This window comes from Delphinus delphis, chromosome 1, assembly GCF_949987515.2.
Source record: "Delphinus delphis chromosome 1, mDelDel1.2, whole genome shotgun sequence".
Classification (NCBI taxonomy): domain Eukaryota; kingdom Metazoa; phylum Chordata; class Mammalia; order Artiodactyla; family Delphinidae; genus Delphinus; species Delphinus delphis.
This window is the reverse complement of record NC_082683.1, coordinates 74,924,189-74,940,961: the sequence shown is the minus strand read 5'-3', so window position 1 is coordinate 74,940,961 and position 16,773 is coordinate 74,924,189. Positions and strand designations below refer to the sequence as shown.

The following is a 16,773-nucleotide window of genomic DNA, read 5'->3' as shown; positions in this document are numbered from 1 at the left end:
GGCCTTGATAGTCACCTCTTCTCTGTAAGGGAGAAAATACAGACCTTAAAAATCCGGTACACTGATTTTAACTGAATTAAGTCGTATTAATCCATGTAAATTAAGAAAAGCAAGATACTATAATTTTATGAAATTCAGTATTTACAGTCTTTGAACTAAGAAACATAGGTATAGCTGTCTAAATTTCCAAAGCTACCAAATGAATACATATTACCTTTAATTATCTAAAAGTTATTAATATTCTGAGACCATCTTGTGTTTGAATAACAGTGCTATGACTCTTTAAATCATCTTCAGAGTTATTCCAGGCAAATTAAATCATGTTCATTATACTTTCAAATACTCCTTATAAATAAAGTAGAAGTAGGAATAAATGTATATAAACCTGCTACTTCTATAGATACCAGGGGCAAAAAATAAATTTAGATAAATGATTTTAGCGAAATAATAAATCTTACATTTCTGCTACCAAATAGGGTGAACCAGGAGCTGCTGGAGAAGAAGGTCTCCAGGGTAAAGATGGAATAAAGGTAAATTAGACTTTTAACATTATGATTAAGGTAGATGTTTTTGAGAAATCTTTCAAATATTAAACGTAATTTTTTATGTGGCAACAAAAATCTCTTATTGCGTGGCATAATTATTTTACTACTTTCCCTGTCTCAAAAAGTTTTACTGTGTTACAGGGGAACCCAGGAGGAAGGGGACTTCCTGGAGAGGATGGAGAAAAAGGAGAGACAGGCTTACCAGGGACCACAGGGCCCCTGGGCGGACCAGGTGTAATGGGTCCTCCGGTGAGTACTGCTGGGTTCAATACTCAGTGAACTCAGTCCTCTACACACCCACACCCACACACACAAGTGTGAGCCATACACACACATTCTTGTCTCCCTTATATGTCCATTTGGTATTTGAAGGTGTGGAACTATGGCTTGAGTAAAGAACAAACCAGGGACTGATCATCAGCCTTCCTAACATCCAAGGAAAAAAGATACTTTTCCCATGTGTCACACATGCTATTGAACTTCTTCATTTTTTTCTCACTTTATTGTGACGTAATTGACATGTATTATATAAGTTATATAAGTTTACAGTGCATGACCTGTTGATTTTTTGTGCACAAATATTGCTAAATGATTCCCATAATAAGTTTAGTTAGCACATCTATCACCTCACACAGTTGCCTTTTTGTGTGTGTTGAGAATTTTTAAGAGTTACTGTCTTAGCATCTTTCAGGTACACAATACAGTGTTGTTAACTATAGTCACCATGCTGTACATTAGATCTCCAGAACTTATTCATCTTATAACTGGAAATTTGTACCCTTTGACCACCTTCACCTATTTTCCCCATCTCTTCATCCCTGGCAACACCAAACAACTCTGTTTCTATGAGTTCTTATGAGTTTCGTTAGGTAACACATATTCATGAGATCATACAGTATTTGTGTTTCTCTGACTTATTTCACAAGCATAATGCTTTCAAGGTCTATCCATGTTGTTTCAAATGGCAGAATTTCCTTCTGTTTATGACTGAATAATATTACATTGTATACATAGAGAACATATATGTGTGTGTGTATATGATCACATTTTTTCAAATATTAGTTGACCTTATATGCATGGGTTTATCTCTGGGCTCTTGATTCTGTTCTTTTGGTCTATATGTCTGTTTTAATGCTGGTACCATACTGTTTTGGTTAATATAGTTTTGTATTGATAAAGTCTGAAATTAGGAAGTGTGATGCCTCCAGCCTTGTTCTTCTTAAGATTGTTTTAGCTATTTGGTGTCTTTTATGGTTCCATGAAAATTTTAGAATTGCTTTTTTCTATTTTGATAAAAAAAACCTGCCTGGAATCTTGATAGGGATTATACTGAATCTATAGATTGCTTTGGATAGTACGCACATTTTAACAATATGTGAAAATGAGATTTTTTCCACTTATTTGTATTTTCTTGAGTTTCTTTCATCAGTGTCTTCTAGTTTTCAGTGTATAGATATTTTACCTCCTGGGTTATATTTATTCTAAGTATTTTATTGATTTTGATACTATTATAAATGGGATTATTTTCTTTATTTCTTTTTCAGATAATTTGTTGTTAGTGTGTGGAAATATGACTGGGTTTTAGTAGGTTGATTTTGTATCCTGCAACTTTATTGAAATCATTTATTAATGCTAACAGTTTTGTGGTACAGTCTTCAGAGTTTTCTGTATATTAAGATGTCACCTGCAAATAGACATGGTTTTACTTCTGTTTTACTTCTTCCTTTCTAACTTGGATGCCTTTTATTTCTTTTTCTTGCCCAATTGCTCAAGCTTGGACTTCCAGTCACACTTGCCATGTTCCTGATCTTGGAGGAAAAGCTTTTTTTGAGTATGATGTTAGCTGTGGGTTTTTCATATATGGCTTTTATTACGTTGAGGTACATTCCTTCTATACCCAATTTGTTGAGACGTTTTATCATGAAATGTTGTTGAATTTTTTCCAGGCCTTTTCTGCATTTATTCAGCTGATCGTATGTTTTTTTCTTTAATTCTGGGAATGTGGTACATCACATTGACTGATTTGCAGATTTTTGAGTCATCTTTGCATACCTGGAATAAATCCCACTTGATCATGGTGTATGGTCCTTTTAATATGCTATTGAATTCAGTTTGCTAGTATTTTGTTGAGAATTTTTGCATCTCTATTTGTCAGGGATATTGGCTGGCCTGAATTTTTTTTTCTTGTAGTATCCTTATCTGGCTTGGCATCAGAGTAATGCTGGCCTTGTAAAATGTCTTTGGGTGTATTCCTTCTTCAAAATTTTGGGAAAATTTGAGAAAGTTTAGCATTAATTCTTCTTTAAATGTTTGATATGATTCAGCAGTGAAACCATTTGGTCCTGGGCTTTTCTTTGTTGAGAGGTTTTTCACTACTGATTCAATCTCCTTATTCATTGGTCTTTATAGATTTTCTATTTCTTCATGATTCAGTCTTGGTAGGTAGTATCTTTCTATTTCTCCATTTCTTCTAGGTTTTCAATTTGCTGGCAAATAATTGTATGTAGTAGTCTCTTATGATCCTTTTTCTTTTTGTGGTATCCTTTATGTCTCCTCTTTCATTTCTAACTTTGAGTCCTCTCGGTGAGTTTGGCTAAAGGTTTGTCAATTTTGTTTATCATTTTTTTTCTGACAGTTCAGATAATTTTTTTTTCATATTGTTAAGTCCATAAGCTTTATTTTTTAAACATCTTTATTGGCATATAATTGCTTTACAATGGTGTGTTAGTTTCTGACATATAACAAAGTGAATCAGCTATACATATACATATATCCCCATATCTCCTCCCTCTTCCATCTCCCTTCCACCCTCCCTATCCCACCCCTCTAGGTGGTCACAAAGCACTGAGCTGACCTCCCTGTGCTATGTGGCTGCTTCCCACTAGCTATCTGTTTTACATTTGGTAGTGTATATTTGTCCATGCCACTCTCTCACTTTTTCACAGCTTACCCTTCCCCCTCCCCATGTCCTCAAGTCCATTCTCTACATCTACATCTTTATTCCTGTCCTGCCCCTAGGTTCTTCAGAACCATTTTTTTTTTTAGATTCCATATATATGTGTTAACATATGGTATTTGTTTCTCTCTTTCTGACTTACTTCACTCTGTATGACAGACTCTAGGTCCATCCACCTCACTTCAAATAACTCAATTTCGTTTCTTTTAATGGCTGAGTAATATTCCATTGTATATATGTGCCACATCTTCTTTATCCATTCATCTGTCGATGGACACTTAGGTTGCTTCCATGTCCTGGCTATTGTAAATACAGATGCAAAAATAGTTCTAAAAGGGAAGTTCATAGTGATAAATTCCACATTAGAAAAAGGGAAAGACCTCAAATAAGTAACCTAACTTTACTCTTCAAGGAAGTGGAAAAAGAAGAACAAAACAAGGCCAAAGTTAGCAAGAAGGAAGTGATAAAGATTAGAGCAGGAATAAGTGAAATAGAGGATAGGAAAACAATAGAAAAAATTAATAAGAGTTGGTTTTTAAAAATGATAAACATTGGAAGTTGTACACCATCATTCACACTGTAAGACCCTAACATGAAACTGTAGCCAAAAGGTCTAACAGCACTGTTGGGTGTATAGGCATGTACATACATGGCCACTCTGTCTGCAAGATGCTTTAGTGGAATGTTATATCCAAAGTTAAATCTAAAGTTGGAAGCCTCTTCTCTTGCAATGTCTGCTAAAGAATGAGCATCTGCCAACAAACCTACTACTGCCATTCCAACATGCCGATCAACATTAAAAAGTCGTTTGTGGGCTTCCCTGGTGGCGCAGTGGTTGAGAGTCCGCCTGCCGATGCAGGGGACGCAGGTTCGTGCCCGGTCCGGGAAGATCCCACATGCCGCGGAGTGGCTGGGCCTGTGAGCCATGGCTGCTGAGCCTGCACGTCTGGAGCCTGTGCTCCGCAACGGGAGAGGCCACAGCAGTGAGAGGCCCTCGTACCGCAGAAAAAAAAAAAAAAAAAAAAAAAAAAAGTCGTTTGTTAGCACCTTCTTCATAAAATTTAGAAAGGACTAATTTTTCTACCCCAAAGACAGCGCCATCTTTACATCTGATTCCAATAGCTGTACCACTATTTTCCACAGACTTCATAGCATACTCAACTTGAAAAACTCTCCCATCAGGAGAGAATGTAGAGACTGACAGGTCATACCCAGTGCCGATTGAGCTCATCGTGCTAAAACCACTGGGACACCTAGGGCTTCAGGGTCTGAGGAATATTTTTTAATTTCCATGTATTTGTGAGTTTTACAACTTTTCTCTCCTGTTGTTGATTTCTAGTTTCGTACCATTGTGGCTGGAAAGTTACTTGATATAATTTCTATCTAACTGTATTTATAGAGACTTGTATTGTGGCCTTACATATGACCTATCTACAGAAATGTTCCATGTGAACATTTTTTGAGAAGAATGTGTATTCTGCTACTGTTGGATGGAATGTTCTTTATATGTCCATTATGTCTGTTTGGCCTGTAGTGTTGTTCAAATCTTCTGTTTCCTTATTAATTTTCTGTCTGGAAGATTTAGCCATTTTAGAGAGTAGGATATTAAAGTCCCCAAACAAGATAGTATTGCTGCTTATTTCTCCTTTTATTTCTGTTAGTATTTACTTTATATATTTAGATACTCCAAAGTTTGGCACATAAATATTTATAATTATTATATATTATCAATTGACCCATTTATCATTATTAATGACCTTCCTTATCTCTTGTGACTGTTTTCAGCTTAAAATCTATTTTATCTGATATAAGTATAGCTATCCCTGCTTTCTTTTGGTTATCATTTGCTTGAAATATCTTTCCTCATCCCTTCCCTCTCAGTCTTTGTGTGTCCTTCAAGCTTAAGTGAGTCTCCTGTAGGCAGCATATAGCTGGGTCTCTTTTTTTAAATCCTTTCAGCCATTCTGTCTTTTGATTGGATAAGTTAATCCATTTACAATTAAAGTAATTATTGGTAAGTAAGGACTTCCTATTGCCATTGTGCTCATTGTTTGCTGATTCTTTTACAGACTCTTACTTCATTGCTTCCTCACTTGCCCTTTTCCTTTGTGATTTTTGGACTTTTGTAGCAGTGTGCCTTGAATCCTTTATCATAATCTTGTGTATCTACTACATGTTTTTCCTTTGTGGCTCACATAAAATACATTACAATTCTAACACCATAGTTTAAGCAGATAAAATTTAACTTTGATATCTTACAGAAACTTTATGTGTTTAATTCTTTCTCCCCCCTCACATTTTAGGTTACTGATGTTACAGTTTAATCTTTTTGTATTCTTTATCCAATAACAAATTATTGTAGTTATGGTTATTTTTGTTGTTCTTGTTTTTGTTTATGTTTTTGTTTTCTAAAATAATGGGTTCATTGAGATGTAATTCACATATACCATAAAATTCACATGTTTAAAGTGTACAATTTAGTGGTTTATAGTACATTCACAAAGTTGTGCAATCGTTACGACTGTCTAATTCCAGAACATTTTCATCATGCCAAAAACAAACCCTGTACCCATTACCAGTCATTCCCCATTCTCCCCTTCCCCTACCCTCTGGCAACCACTAATTTACTCTCTGTCTCTGTAGATTTTCCTATTCTGGACTATGATTAACTATTTGAAGTGTAAAAAAGAATTCTTTCTTTCTTTCTTTCTTTTTTTTTTTACAACCCACCCCCCGCTGCTTTCCCCCCTTGGTGTCCATACATATGTTCTCTATATCTGTGTCTCAATTTCTGCCCTGCAACCGGCTCACCTGTACCATTTTTCTAGGTTCCACATATATGCATTAATATACAATATTTGTTTTTCTCTTTCTGACTTACTTCACTCTGTATGACAGTCTCTAGATCATCCATGTCTCTACAAATGACTCAATTTCGTTCCTTTTTATGGCTGAATAATATTCCATCGTATATATATACCACATCTTCTTTATCCATTCGTCTGTCGATGGGCATTTAGGTTGTTGCCATGACCTGGCTATTGTAAATAGTGCTGCAATGAACATTGGGGTGCATGTGTCTTTTTATTTTAATTTAATTTATTTTTTTTATACAGATTATTATTAGTCATCCATTTTATACACATCAGTGTATACATGTCAATCCCAATCTCCCAATTCATCATACCACGACCCCCACCCCTGCTGCTTTTCACATGTGTCTTTTTGAATTATGGTTTTCCTAGGGTGTATGTCCAGTAGTGAGATTGCTGCATCATATGATAGTTCTGTTTTTAGTTCTTTAAGGAACCTCCATACTGTTCTCCATAGTGGCTGTATCAATTTACATTCCCAACAGTGCAAGAGGGTTCCCTTTTCCCCACACCCTCTCCAGTATTTGTTGTTTGTAGATTTTCTGATGATGCCCATTCTAACTGGTGTGAGGTGATACCTCATTGTAGTTTTCATCTGCATTTCTCTAATAATTAGTGATGCTGAGCAGCTCTTCATGTGCTTCTTGGCCATCTATATGTCTTCTTTGGAGAAATGTCTGTTTAGGTCTGCTGCCCATTTTTGGATTGGGTTGTTTGTTTTTTTAATATTGAGCAGCATGAGCTGTTTATATATTTTGGAGATTAATCCTTTGTCTGTTGATTCATTTGCAAATATTTTCTCCCATTTTGAGGGTTGTTTTTTCATCTTGTTTATGGTTTCCTTTGCTGTGCAACAGCTTTGAAGTTTCAGTGGGTCCCATTTCTTTATTTTTCTTTTTATTTCCATTACTCTAGGAGGTGGATCAAAAAAGATCTTGTGGTGACTTATGTCAAAGAGTGTTCTTCCTATGTTTTCCTCTAAGAGTTTTATAGTGTCTGGTCTTACATTTAGGTCTCTAATCCATTTTGAGTTTATTTTTGTGTATGGTGATAAGGAGTGTTCTGTCCAGTTTTCCCAGCACCACTTGTTGAAGAGACTGTCTTTCCTCCATTGTATATCCTTGCCTCCTTTGTCATAGATTAGTTGACCATAAGTGCGTGGGTTTATCTCTGGGCTTTCTATCTTGTTCCATTGATCTATATTTCTGTTTTTGTGCCAGTACCATATTGTCTTGATTACTGTAGCTCTGTAGTATAGTCTGAAATCAGGGAGTCGGATTCCTCCAGCTCCGTTTTTTTCACTCAAGACTGCTTTAGCTATTTGGGGTCTTTTATGTCTCCATACAAATTTTAAGATTTTTTGTTCTAGTTCCGTAAAAAATGCCATTGGTAATTTAATAGGGATTGCATTGAATCTGTAGATTGCTTTGGGTAGTATAGTCACTTTCACAATATTGATTCTTCCAATCCAAGAACCTGGTATATCTCTCCATCTGTTGGTATCATCTTTAATTTCTTTCATTAGTGTCATAGTTTTCTGCGTACAGGTCTTTTGTCTCCCTAGGTAAGTTTATTCCTAGGTATTTTATTCTTTTTGTTGCAGTGGTAAATGGGAGTGTTTCCTTAATTTCTCTTTCAGATTTTTCATCATTAGTGTATAGGAATGCAAGAGATTTCTGTGCATTAATTTTGTATCCTGCAACTTTACCAAATTCATTGATTAGCTCTAGTAGTTTTCTGGTGGCATCTTTAGGATTCTCTCTCTATAGTATCATGTCATCTGCAAACAGTTACAGTTTTACTTCTTCTTTTCCAATTTGTATCCATTTTATTTCTTTTTCTTCTCTGATTGCCATGGCTAGGACTTGCAAAACTATGTTGAACAGTAGGGGTGAGAGTGGACATCCTTGTCTTGTTCCTGATCTTAGAGGAAATGCTTTCAGTTTTTCACCATTGAGAATGATGTTTGCTATGAGTTTGTCATATATGGCCTTTATTATGTTGAGCTAGATTCCCTCTATACCCAAATATGAGAATTTTTATCATAAATGGGTGTTGAATTTTGTCAAAAGCTTTTTCTGCATCTACTGAGATGATCATATGGTTTTCCTTCTTCAGTTTGTTAATATGGTGTATCACATTGATTGATTTGCGTATATTGAAAAATCCTTGCATTCCTGGGGTAAACCCCCCTCGATCATGGTGTATGATCCTTTTAATGTGTTGTTGGATTCTGTTTGCTAGTATTTTCTTGAGGATTCTTGCCTCTATATTCATCAGTGATATTGTTGTGTAATTTTCTTTTTTTGTAGTATCTTTGTCTGGTTTTGGTATCAGGGTGATGGTGGCCTCATCAAATGAGTTTGGGAGTGTTCCTTCCTCTGCAAATTTTTGGAAGAGTTTGAGAAGGATGGGTGTTAGCTCTTCTCTAAACGTTTGATAGAATTCACGTGTGAAGCCATCTGGTCCTGGACTTTTGTTTGTTGGAAGATTCTTAATCACAGTTTCAATTTCATGACTTGTGATTGGTCTGTTCATATTTTCTATTTCTTCCTTGTTCAGTCTTGGAAGGTTATATCTTTCTAAGAATCTGTCCATATCTTCCAAGTTGTCTATTTTATTGGCAGAGTGTTGATTGTAGTAGTCTCTTAGGATGCTTTGTATTTCTGCGGTCTGTTTAAACTTCTCCTTTTTCATTTCAATTTTATTGATTTGAGTCCTCTCCCTCTTATTCTTCATGAGTCTGGCTAATGGTTTATCAATTTTGTTTATCTTCACAAAGAACCGGGTTTAAGTTCTACTGATCTTTGCTTTTGTTTTCTTTGTTTCTATTTCATTTAATTCTGCTCTGATCTTTATGATTTCTTTCCTTCTGCTAACTTTGGGTTTTGTTTGTTCTTATTTCTCTAGTTCCTTTACGAGTAAGGTTAGATTGTTTATTTGAGATTTTTCTTGTTTCTTGAGGTAGGCTTGTATAGCTATAAACTTCCCTCTTAGAACTGCTTTTGCCACATCCCAGAGGTTTTGGATCATCGTGTTTTCATTGTCATTTGTCTCTAGGTATTTTTTGATTTCTTCAGTTACCTCTTGGTTTAGTAATATATTGTTTAGCCTCCATGTGTTTGTATTTTTTACAGATCTTCTCCTGTAATTGATTTCTATTCTCATAGCCTTGTGGTCAGAAAAGATGCTTGATATGATTTCAACTTTCTTAAATTTACTGAGGCTTGATTTATGACCCAAGATGTGATCTATCCTGGAGAATGATCTGTGCAGACTTGAGAAGAAAGTGTAATCTGCTGTTTTTGGATGGAATGTCTTATAAATATCAACTAAATCTCTCTGGTGTGTTGTGTCATTTAACGCTTGTGTTTCCTTATTAATTTTCTGTTTGGATGATCTGTCCATTGGTTTGAGTGAGGTGTTAAAGTCCCCCACTATTATTGTGTTATTGTCGATTTCCTCTTTTAGAGATGTTAGCTGTTGCCTTATGTATTGAGGTGCTCCTATGTTGGGTGCATATATATTTATAATTGTTATATCTTCTTCTTGGATTGATCCCTTGATCATTATATAGTGTCCTTCCTTGTCTCTTGTAACATTTTAAAGTCTATTTTATCTGATATGAGTATTGCTGCTCCAGCTTTCTTTTGATTTCCATTTGCATGGAATATCTTTTTCCATCCCCTCACTTTCAGTCTGTATGTGTCCCTAGGTCTGAAGTGGGTCTCTTGTAGACAGCATGTATATATAGGTCTTGTTTTTGTATCCATTCAGCAAGCCTGTGTCTTTTGGTTGGAGCATTTAATCCATTCACGTTTAAGGTAATTATCCATATGTATGTTCCTGTTACCATTTTCTTAATTGTTTTGGGTTTGTTTTTGTAGGTCCTTTTCTTCTCTTGTGTTTCCCACTTAGACAAGTTCCTTTAGCATTTGTTTTAGAGCTGGTTTACTGGTGCTGAATTCTGTTAGCCTTTGCCTGTCTGTAAAGCTTTTGATTTCTCCATCGAATCTGAATGAGATCCTTGCTGTGTAGAGTAATCTTGGTTTTAGGTTCTTCCCTTTCATTACTTTAAGTGTATCATGCCACTCCCTTCTGGCTTGTAGAGTTTCTGCTGAGAAATCAGCTGTTAACCTTATGGGAGTTCCCTTGTATGTTATTTGTTATTTTTCCCTTGCTGCTTTCAATAATTTTTCTTTGTCTTTAATTTTTGCCAATTTGATTACTGTGTGTCTAGGCATGTTTCTCCATGGGTTTATCCTGTATGGGATTCTCTGCGCTTCCTGGACTTGGGTGGCTATTTCCTTTCCCATGTTAGGGAAGTTTTCGACTATAATCTCTTCAAATATTTTCTTGGGTCCTTTCTCTCTCTCTTCTCCTTCTGGGACCCGTATAATGCAAATATTGTTGCATTTAATGTTGTCCCAGAAGGCGCTTAGACTGTCTTCATTTCTTTTCATTCTTTTTTCTTTATTCTGTTCCACAGCAGTGAATTCCACCATGCTGTCTTCCAGGTCACTTCTGCCTCAGTTATTCTGCTATTGATTCCTTCTAGTGTATTTTTCACTTCAGTTATTGTATTGTTCATCTCTGTTTGTTTGTTCTTTAATTCTTCTAGATCTTTGTTAAATATTTCTTGCATCTTCTTTTTTTTTTTTTTTTTGCGGTACGCGGGCCTCTCACTGCCGTGGCCGCTCCCGTTGCGGAGCACAGGCTCCGGACGCGCAGGCCGAGCGGCCATGGCTCACGGGCCCAGCCGCTCCGCGGCATGTGGGATCCTCCCAGACCGGGGCACGAACCCGCGTCCCCTGCATCGGCAGGCGGACTCCCAACCACTGCGCCACCAGGGAAGCCCTCTTGCATCTTCTTGATCTTTGCCTCCATTCTTTTTCCGAGGTCCTGGATCATCTTCACTATCATTATATTGAATTCTTTTTCTGGTAGGTTGCCTATCTCCACTTCATTTAGTTGTTTTTCTGGAGTTTTACCTTGTTCCTTCATCTGGTACATAGCCCTCTGACTTTTCATCTTGTCTATCTTTCTGTGAATGTGTTTTTTGTTCCACAGGCTGCAGGATTGTAGTTCTTTTTGCTTCTGCATCTGCCCTCTGGTAGATGAGGTGCTGGCTGTTGTTCTGGTGGTCAGAGCTCAGTAAAACTTTAATCCACTTGTCTGCTGATGGGTGGGGCTTGGTCCCCTCCCTGTTGGTTGTTTGGCCTGAGGCAACCCAACACTACACCTACCCAGGCTCTTTGGTGGGGCTAATGATGGACTCTGGGAGGGCTCATCCCAAGGAGTACTCCTAGAACTTCTGCTACCAGTGTCCTTGTCTTTGCGGTGAGCCACAGGCGCCCCCCACCTCTGCAGGAGACCCTCCAACACAAGCAGGTAGGTCTGGTTCAGTCTCTGTGGGGGGGTCACTGCTCCTTCCCCTGGGTCCCGATGTGCACACTACTTTGTGTGTGCCGTCCAAGAGTGGAGTCTGTTTCCCCCTGTCCTGTCTAAGTCCTGCAATCAAATCCTGCTAGCCTTCAAATCTGATTCTCTAGGAATTCCGACTCCAGTTGCCGGACCCCCAGGTTCGGACGCCTGACGTGGCACTCAGAACCTTCACTCCAGTGGGTGGACTTCTGTGGTATAAGTGTTCTCCAGTTTGTGAGTCATCCACACAGAAGTTATGGTATTTGATTTTATTGTGATTGCGCCCCTCCTACCATCTCATTGTGACTTCTCCTTTGTCTTTGGATGTGGGATATCTTTTTTGCTGAGTTCCAGTGTCTTCCTGTCGATGACTGTTCAGCAGTTGGTTGTGATTCCAGAGTTCTCACAAAAGGGAGTGAGAACACGTCCTTCTACTCCACCATCTTGAACCAATCCCGTTATGGTTATTTTTAATAAACTTGTTTTTTAACTTTTTAACTAGAATTGTAAGTGATTTATGTACCACCATTACAATATTAGAGAATCTGGCTTTGAATATATATTTACCTTTAGTGGGGAGTTTCACACATTTATATGTTTTTACAATGTTATATTGTTATATTTCAGCTTCAGAAATGCCCTTTAGCATTTTTTGTAAGGCAGATTTAGTGGTGATAAACCTTCAGCTTTTGTTTGTTTGGAAAAGTGTTTATCATGCCTTTATTCCTGAAGGACACTTTTCTGGGTATAGTGTTCTTGGTTAACAGGTTCTTTTTTTTCCTTTCCATATTTTGAAGATGTTATTCCATTCTCTGCTGGTCTGCAAAATTTCTGCCGAGAAACCTACTTATAGTATTATTTAGGCTCCATTATGTAATGAGTCACATTTCTCTTACTACTTTTAAAATTATCTCTTTGTTTTGACAATATAGTTACTGTCATCCCTCAGTATCCATAGGGGATTGGTTGCAGGACCCCCACAGGTACCAAAATCTGCACATGCTTAAGTCCCTGACATAAAATGGCATAGTATTTGCATATAACCTACATACATTCTCTCATATACTTTAAATCACCTCTAGATTACTTACAATCTTAATGTAATATAAATGCTATGTAAATAGTTTTAAATACAGTATAAATGCTGTGTAAACCAGTGTCAGTTCATGGCAAATTCATGTTTTGTTTTGGAACTTTCTGGAACTTCTTTTGTAACATTTTTGATCCACAGTTGTTTGACTCTGCAGTTGTGGAACCCGCAGATACTGAGGGCTGACTATAATGTGTCTCAAAGTGACCTTTTTTGGGTTTAACCTGTTTGGGATTTTTGAGCCTCAAAAATCTGGACGTCTATTTCTCTCCCCAAGTTTAGGACATTTTCAGCCATTATATCTTTAAGTAGTCTTTCTGCTCTTTTCTCTTTTTATTCTCCCAGTATTCACACAATACTGTTTTATTTCACACAGTCCCTTAAGTATCATAGTCTTTTCTTCATTCTTTTTCATCCTTTTTTCTTTTTGTTCCTTGGGATAATTTCAAATGACTTATCTTTGAGTTCACTGATTCTTCTGCTTGGTCAAGTCTGCTTTTGAAACTCTGTTGAGTTCTTCAGTTCAATCTTTATCTCTAGGATTTTTGTTTTATTTATTCACATGGTTTCTATTTCTTTGTTGAACTTCTCGTTTTGTTCATGCATTGTTTTTCTAATTTCATTTAGTTATCTGTGTGTTCTTGAAGTTCACTGAACTTCTTTAAGAGGATTATTCTGAATTCTTTGTTAGGTAGTTCATAGATTTCCATTTCTTTAGTGTCAGTTATTGAAGCTTTATTAGTTTCTTTTGGTCTTGTCATGTTTACCTGATTCTTTATGCTCATAGTATCTTTGCATTGGTATTTACACATTTGAATAAGTGGTCTCCTCTTCCAGACTTTACAGGTTTGTTTTGGCAGGGAAAGGCCTTCACCAGTCGGCTTTGCTTAGGGGGAACTGGATGGATCAGCTTGTAGCGTTTGTGGGCATACACAGCTTGCTATTGAGGTCTCCAGTTTGGTGAGGTTCCTACCCATGTTCTGAGGCAAGGGGAGAGTTGCCACTGGCTGGTCTCTGCAGTTGGGTTGGCCAGCTGGCTAGGCTTCACATTGTAGTGGGACCACTAACTAGGCACCCTCGTTGGGTAGGGGTGCTGGCTGGACTTCACAGTCAGATGGGGCCATTAGCTGGGTTCTGTAGTTACCTCTGGTAGGATATGGTCTCAGGCTGTGTTCCCTGGAAGGACAGTAGCACTTGTTGGATTCTGCAGTTGGGCAAGGCCTCACGCTGTACTCTCTAACCGGATGTGGCCCTGGCAGGACTCCATGTTCTGGTGGGGCCACTGACATGGTTTCACTGTTGAATGGAGTTACAGGCTGTGCCCCAAGTTTGGGCAGAGTTGCAGACTATGCTTTGTGATCAGTTTGGGTACTGGATGTGCTCCTTTGTTGGATGAGGTCACTTGCCAGGCTGTCTGGTCAAGTGGGGCCTCCAGCTGCATCTCACAGATAATGCTCCATGGTAAGATGGGGTTACCTTGCCTGGGCGAGGTTACAGGCTGTGTTTAGTAATTGGACAAGGCCGTAGGTTAAACTCTGCTGCTAGGTAGGGCTGTTAGCTGGGCCCCATAACTGGGAAGTACCTTAGACTGGGCTCCAAGCCTGCACAGGGTCACTGTTCAGGTTCCCTGGTCATGACAGGCCAGAGGCTATGCTCAACAGTTGGACAGGGCTGCTGGCTTGGCTCTCTGCCTGAGCAAGGCTGTAGTATGGACTCCACAGCTGCCTAAGTTCTCTGGCCAGTCTTTCTGGTCGAGCAGGATGGGAGTCTATGCTTAGCTGTTGAGCAGGGTTGCAGATTTACTCCCTTGCCCAGGCAGGGCCATATGACAGGCTCAAGAGCATGTATGACCACTTTTGGGGGGACACAAATCATGCAGAACTGCCAACCAAGCTCCCTGGCCAGACAGAGCCACCAGCTAAGGTCTGCAGATCCCTGGCTAGGATCTCTGCTCAGGTGCTACTACAAGCAGGAATGCAGTCCACCAACATTCGAGTGCTGGTTGCTATAAGCCATGCCCCCTTTCCCCATCTCTATCTGATCCCCAGCGGTCAAGCCCCCAGGTTCCCCAAATGATCCTCATGAAGACCTGACTGGGCAACCCTGGAAGCATCCCGCAACAGTAGGGGAGCTGAATATCCACTTTGGGTTCTCCTTTTCCCACAGAGAAACTATAGGCCAAGGGGATCACTCTGTGTGGTGCTGTGCCTGGGGCAAATACAGTGCAATCCAAATGAAACCTCTCCTCTTACCCTTCTAATGTTCTTCTCAGTCTCTGTGGTTCAAGGACATGCTTCAGCCTCACCCTCAGGTTCTAAGCTATACTTCTAGAGATTTGGGCATATCTTTTGCCTTTCTAAGGTTCCTGGTAGTTTTCATTATTTTAGAGGACCCATCAGGACTGGACCCACAGAGAAGCCAAGTAGCAAGTGCCAAGAAAGTACAGTTATCTTCCTGAGAATTTTTATCAAATTTGTTTTTATATAAGAAAGTTATTAGCAGTTATTACTGTTTTAGCATGGATTTATTTTTCAGTCAACTAGCTTAGTTCCCTAAGAGAACACTAAAGTTGATGGGGAGAGGTGGGGGGGGACACAGAACTTAAAAAAAAAGAAAGGCCTAACCATGCCATAGGACAACACAGGCAGAAATCCCAGAGAGGGATGACACAGTATGACAAATGGTGATGGACAGAGCAGAGATGAAAAAGGGGATCAAAACAAAACATGGAAAAATGATAAACACAGATTTCATCTGCTTCATAATTTTTCCAGGAATAATCCTCTTGTACACATCTTTGGTGCCTTTTTTAGTAACAACACATGTGTGTTTCTTTTTTATTCTTTTTGTTGTTTCCTTGGAATTTTAAATGCCTTTTAGCTCATAAACTTAATAAAAATACCACAGCATATTTTTTCAAAAGAATTTTCTGATCCAAGGAACTATTGCTTAATCAGACGGCCTGATGTTGGATTTATTTTTGCACTTCAGAAAAATTCTTCCTTAGGCAATGTCACAAAGATGCTACCTTAAAAATTCTTTAAAAAATAAATAAGAAAGAGATGTTCTTCTTTCTAAAAGATTGGAAAATGATATCTGGTTTGAAAAATAAGGCAAGAGAAACGTTAGTAACAAATTCCCAAATCCAAGATGTAGACTCTTTGAACAAAGGAAAATATTTTGTATTTTATGCTTGAGTTCTGTTCTAAAATATTCAGTTGTCTAAATGCATAACTCTATATGAGGAAAATAGTTTGGAAGTTTCTCAGAAGAAACATCTGCCTGACTTATGGTCCTTCATTCATTTCTTAAAAAGTCTATCATTCTGTTATCTAAGATCTAAACAGAGGTGAAGCTGTGCACTCCAAAACTGAGTATATATAAATGAAATTATCTCGTTTTATTCCTTTACAACAAAACTTGATTGGATTTATTGAAGTATTAATTTTCCCATCTGTCTAGGGTGGTATGATATTAGGTTGAGGTGAATATCTTAAGAGAAGCTAAAATAAAATAATGCACGCTTTTCTAAGAGGCTTTTCCGATAGACTCTTAAAAATGAAGTCAGAAAGATGAGAGGAATGAATATCAGCAGCTAGAAAAGAATGAAGTATACCTGACTCTTCTTTCTAAGACAGTTTCCTTGGTAGCCCTGAAAAATAATCACTTTGGAAATTTGAGGTCAGTGGCGTTAAGGAGTAAAGGATTATCTAAATCCTTATCTTCTGAATGATTCATATGACTCTGGTGTTAGACTTGTTTGTTCTGAACTGTTGTGTTGCAAAGCAGCACATAATAGAAAGAACCCTGCACTGACCACCGTGCAAGAATTGTTGAAACCCCTGCTCTGTCACTAAAGATTTGTACATTGTTGAGTGAGTCATT

The 16,773-nt window shown here is 38.0% G+C and overlaps 1 protein-coding gene across 1 annotated transcript in view; it reads left to right on the top strand.

Annotated features, from left to right (window-relative positions):
* The window catches only part of COL24A1 (collagen type XXIV alpha 1 chain), a 392,309-nt gene that overhangs the window by 273,557 nt on the left and 101,979 nt on the right, over positions 1 to 16,773 (top strand). Inside the window, exons 36-37 of the mRNA XM_060024757.1 lie at positions 477 to 530; positions 687 to 794. Coding sequence (XP_059880740.1) covers positions 477 to 530; positions 687 to 794 — 162 coding nt within the window. The remainder of the gene's footprint in view (positions 1 to 476; positions 531 to 686; positions 795 to 16,773) is intronic.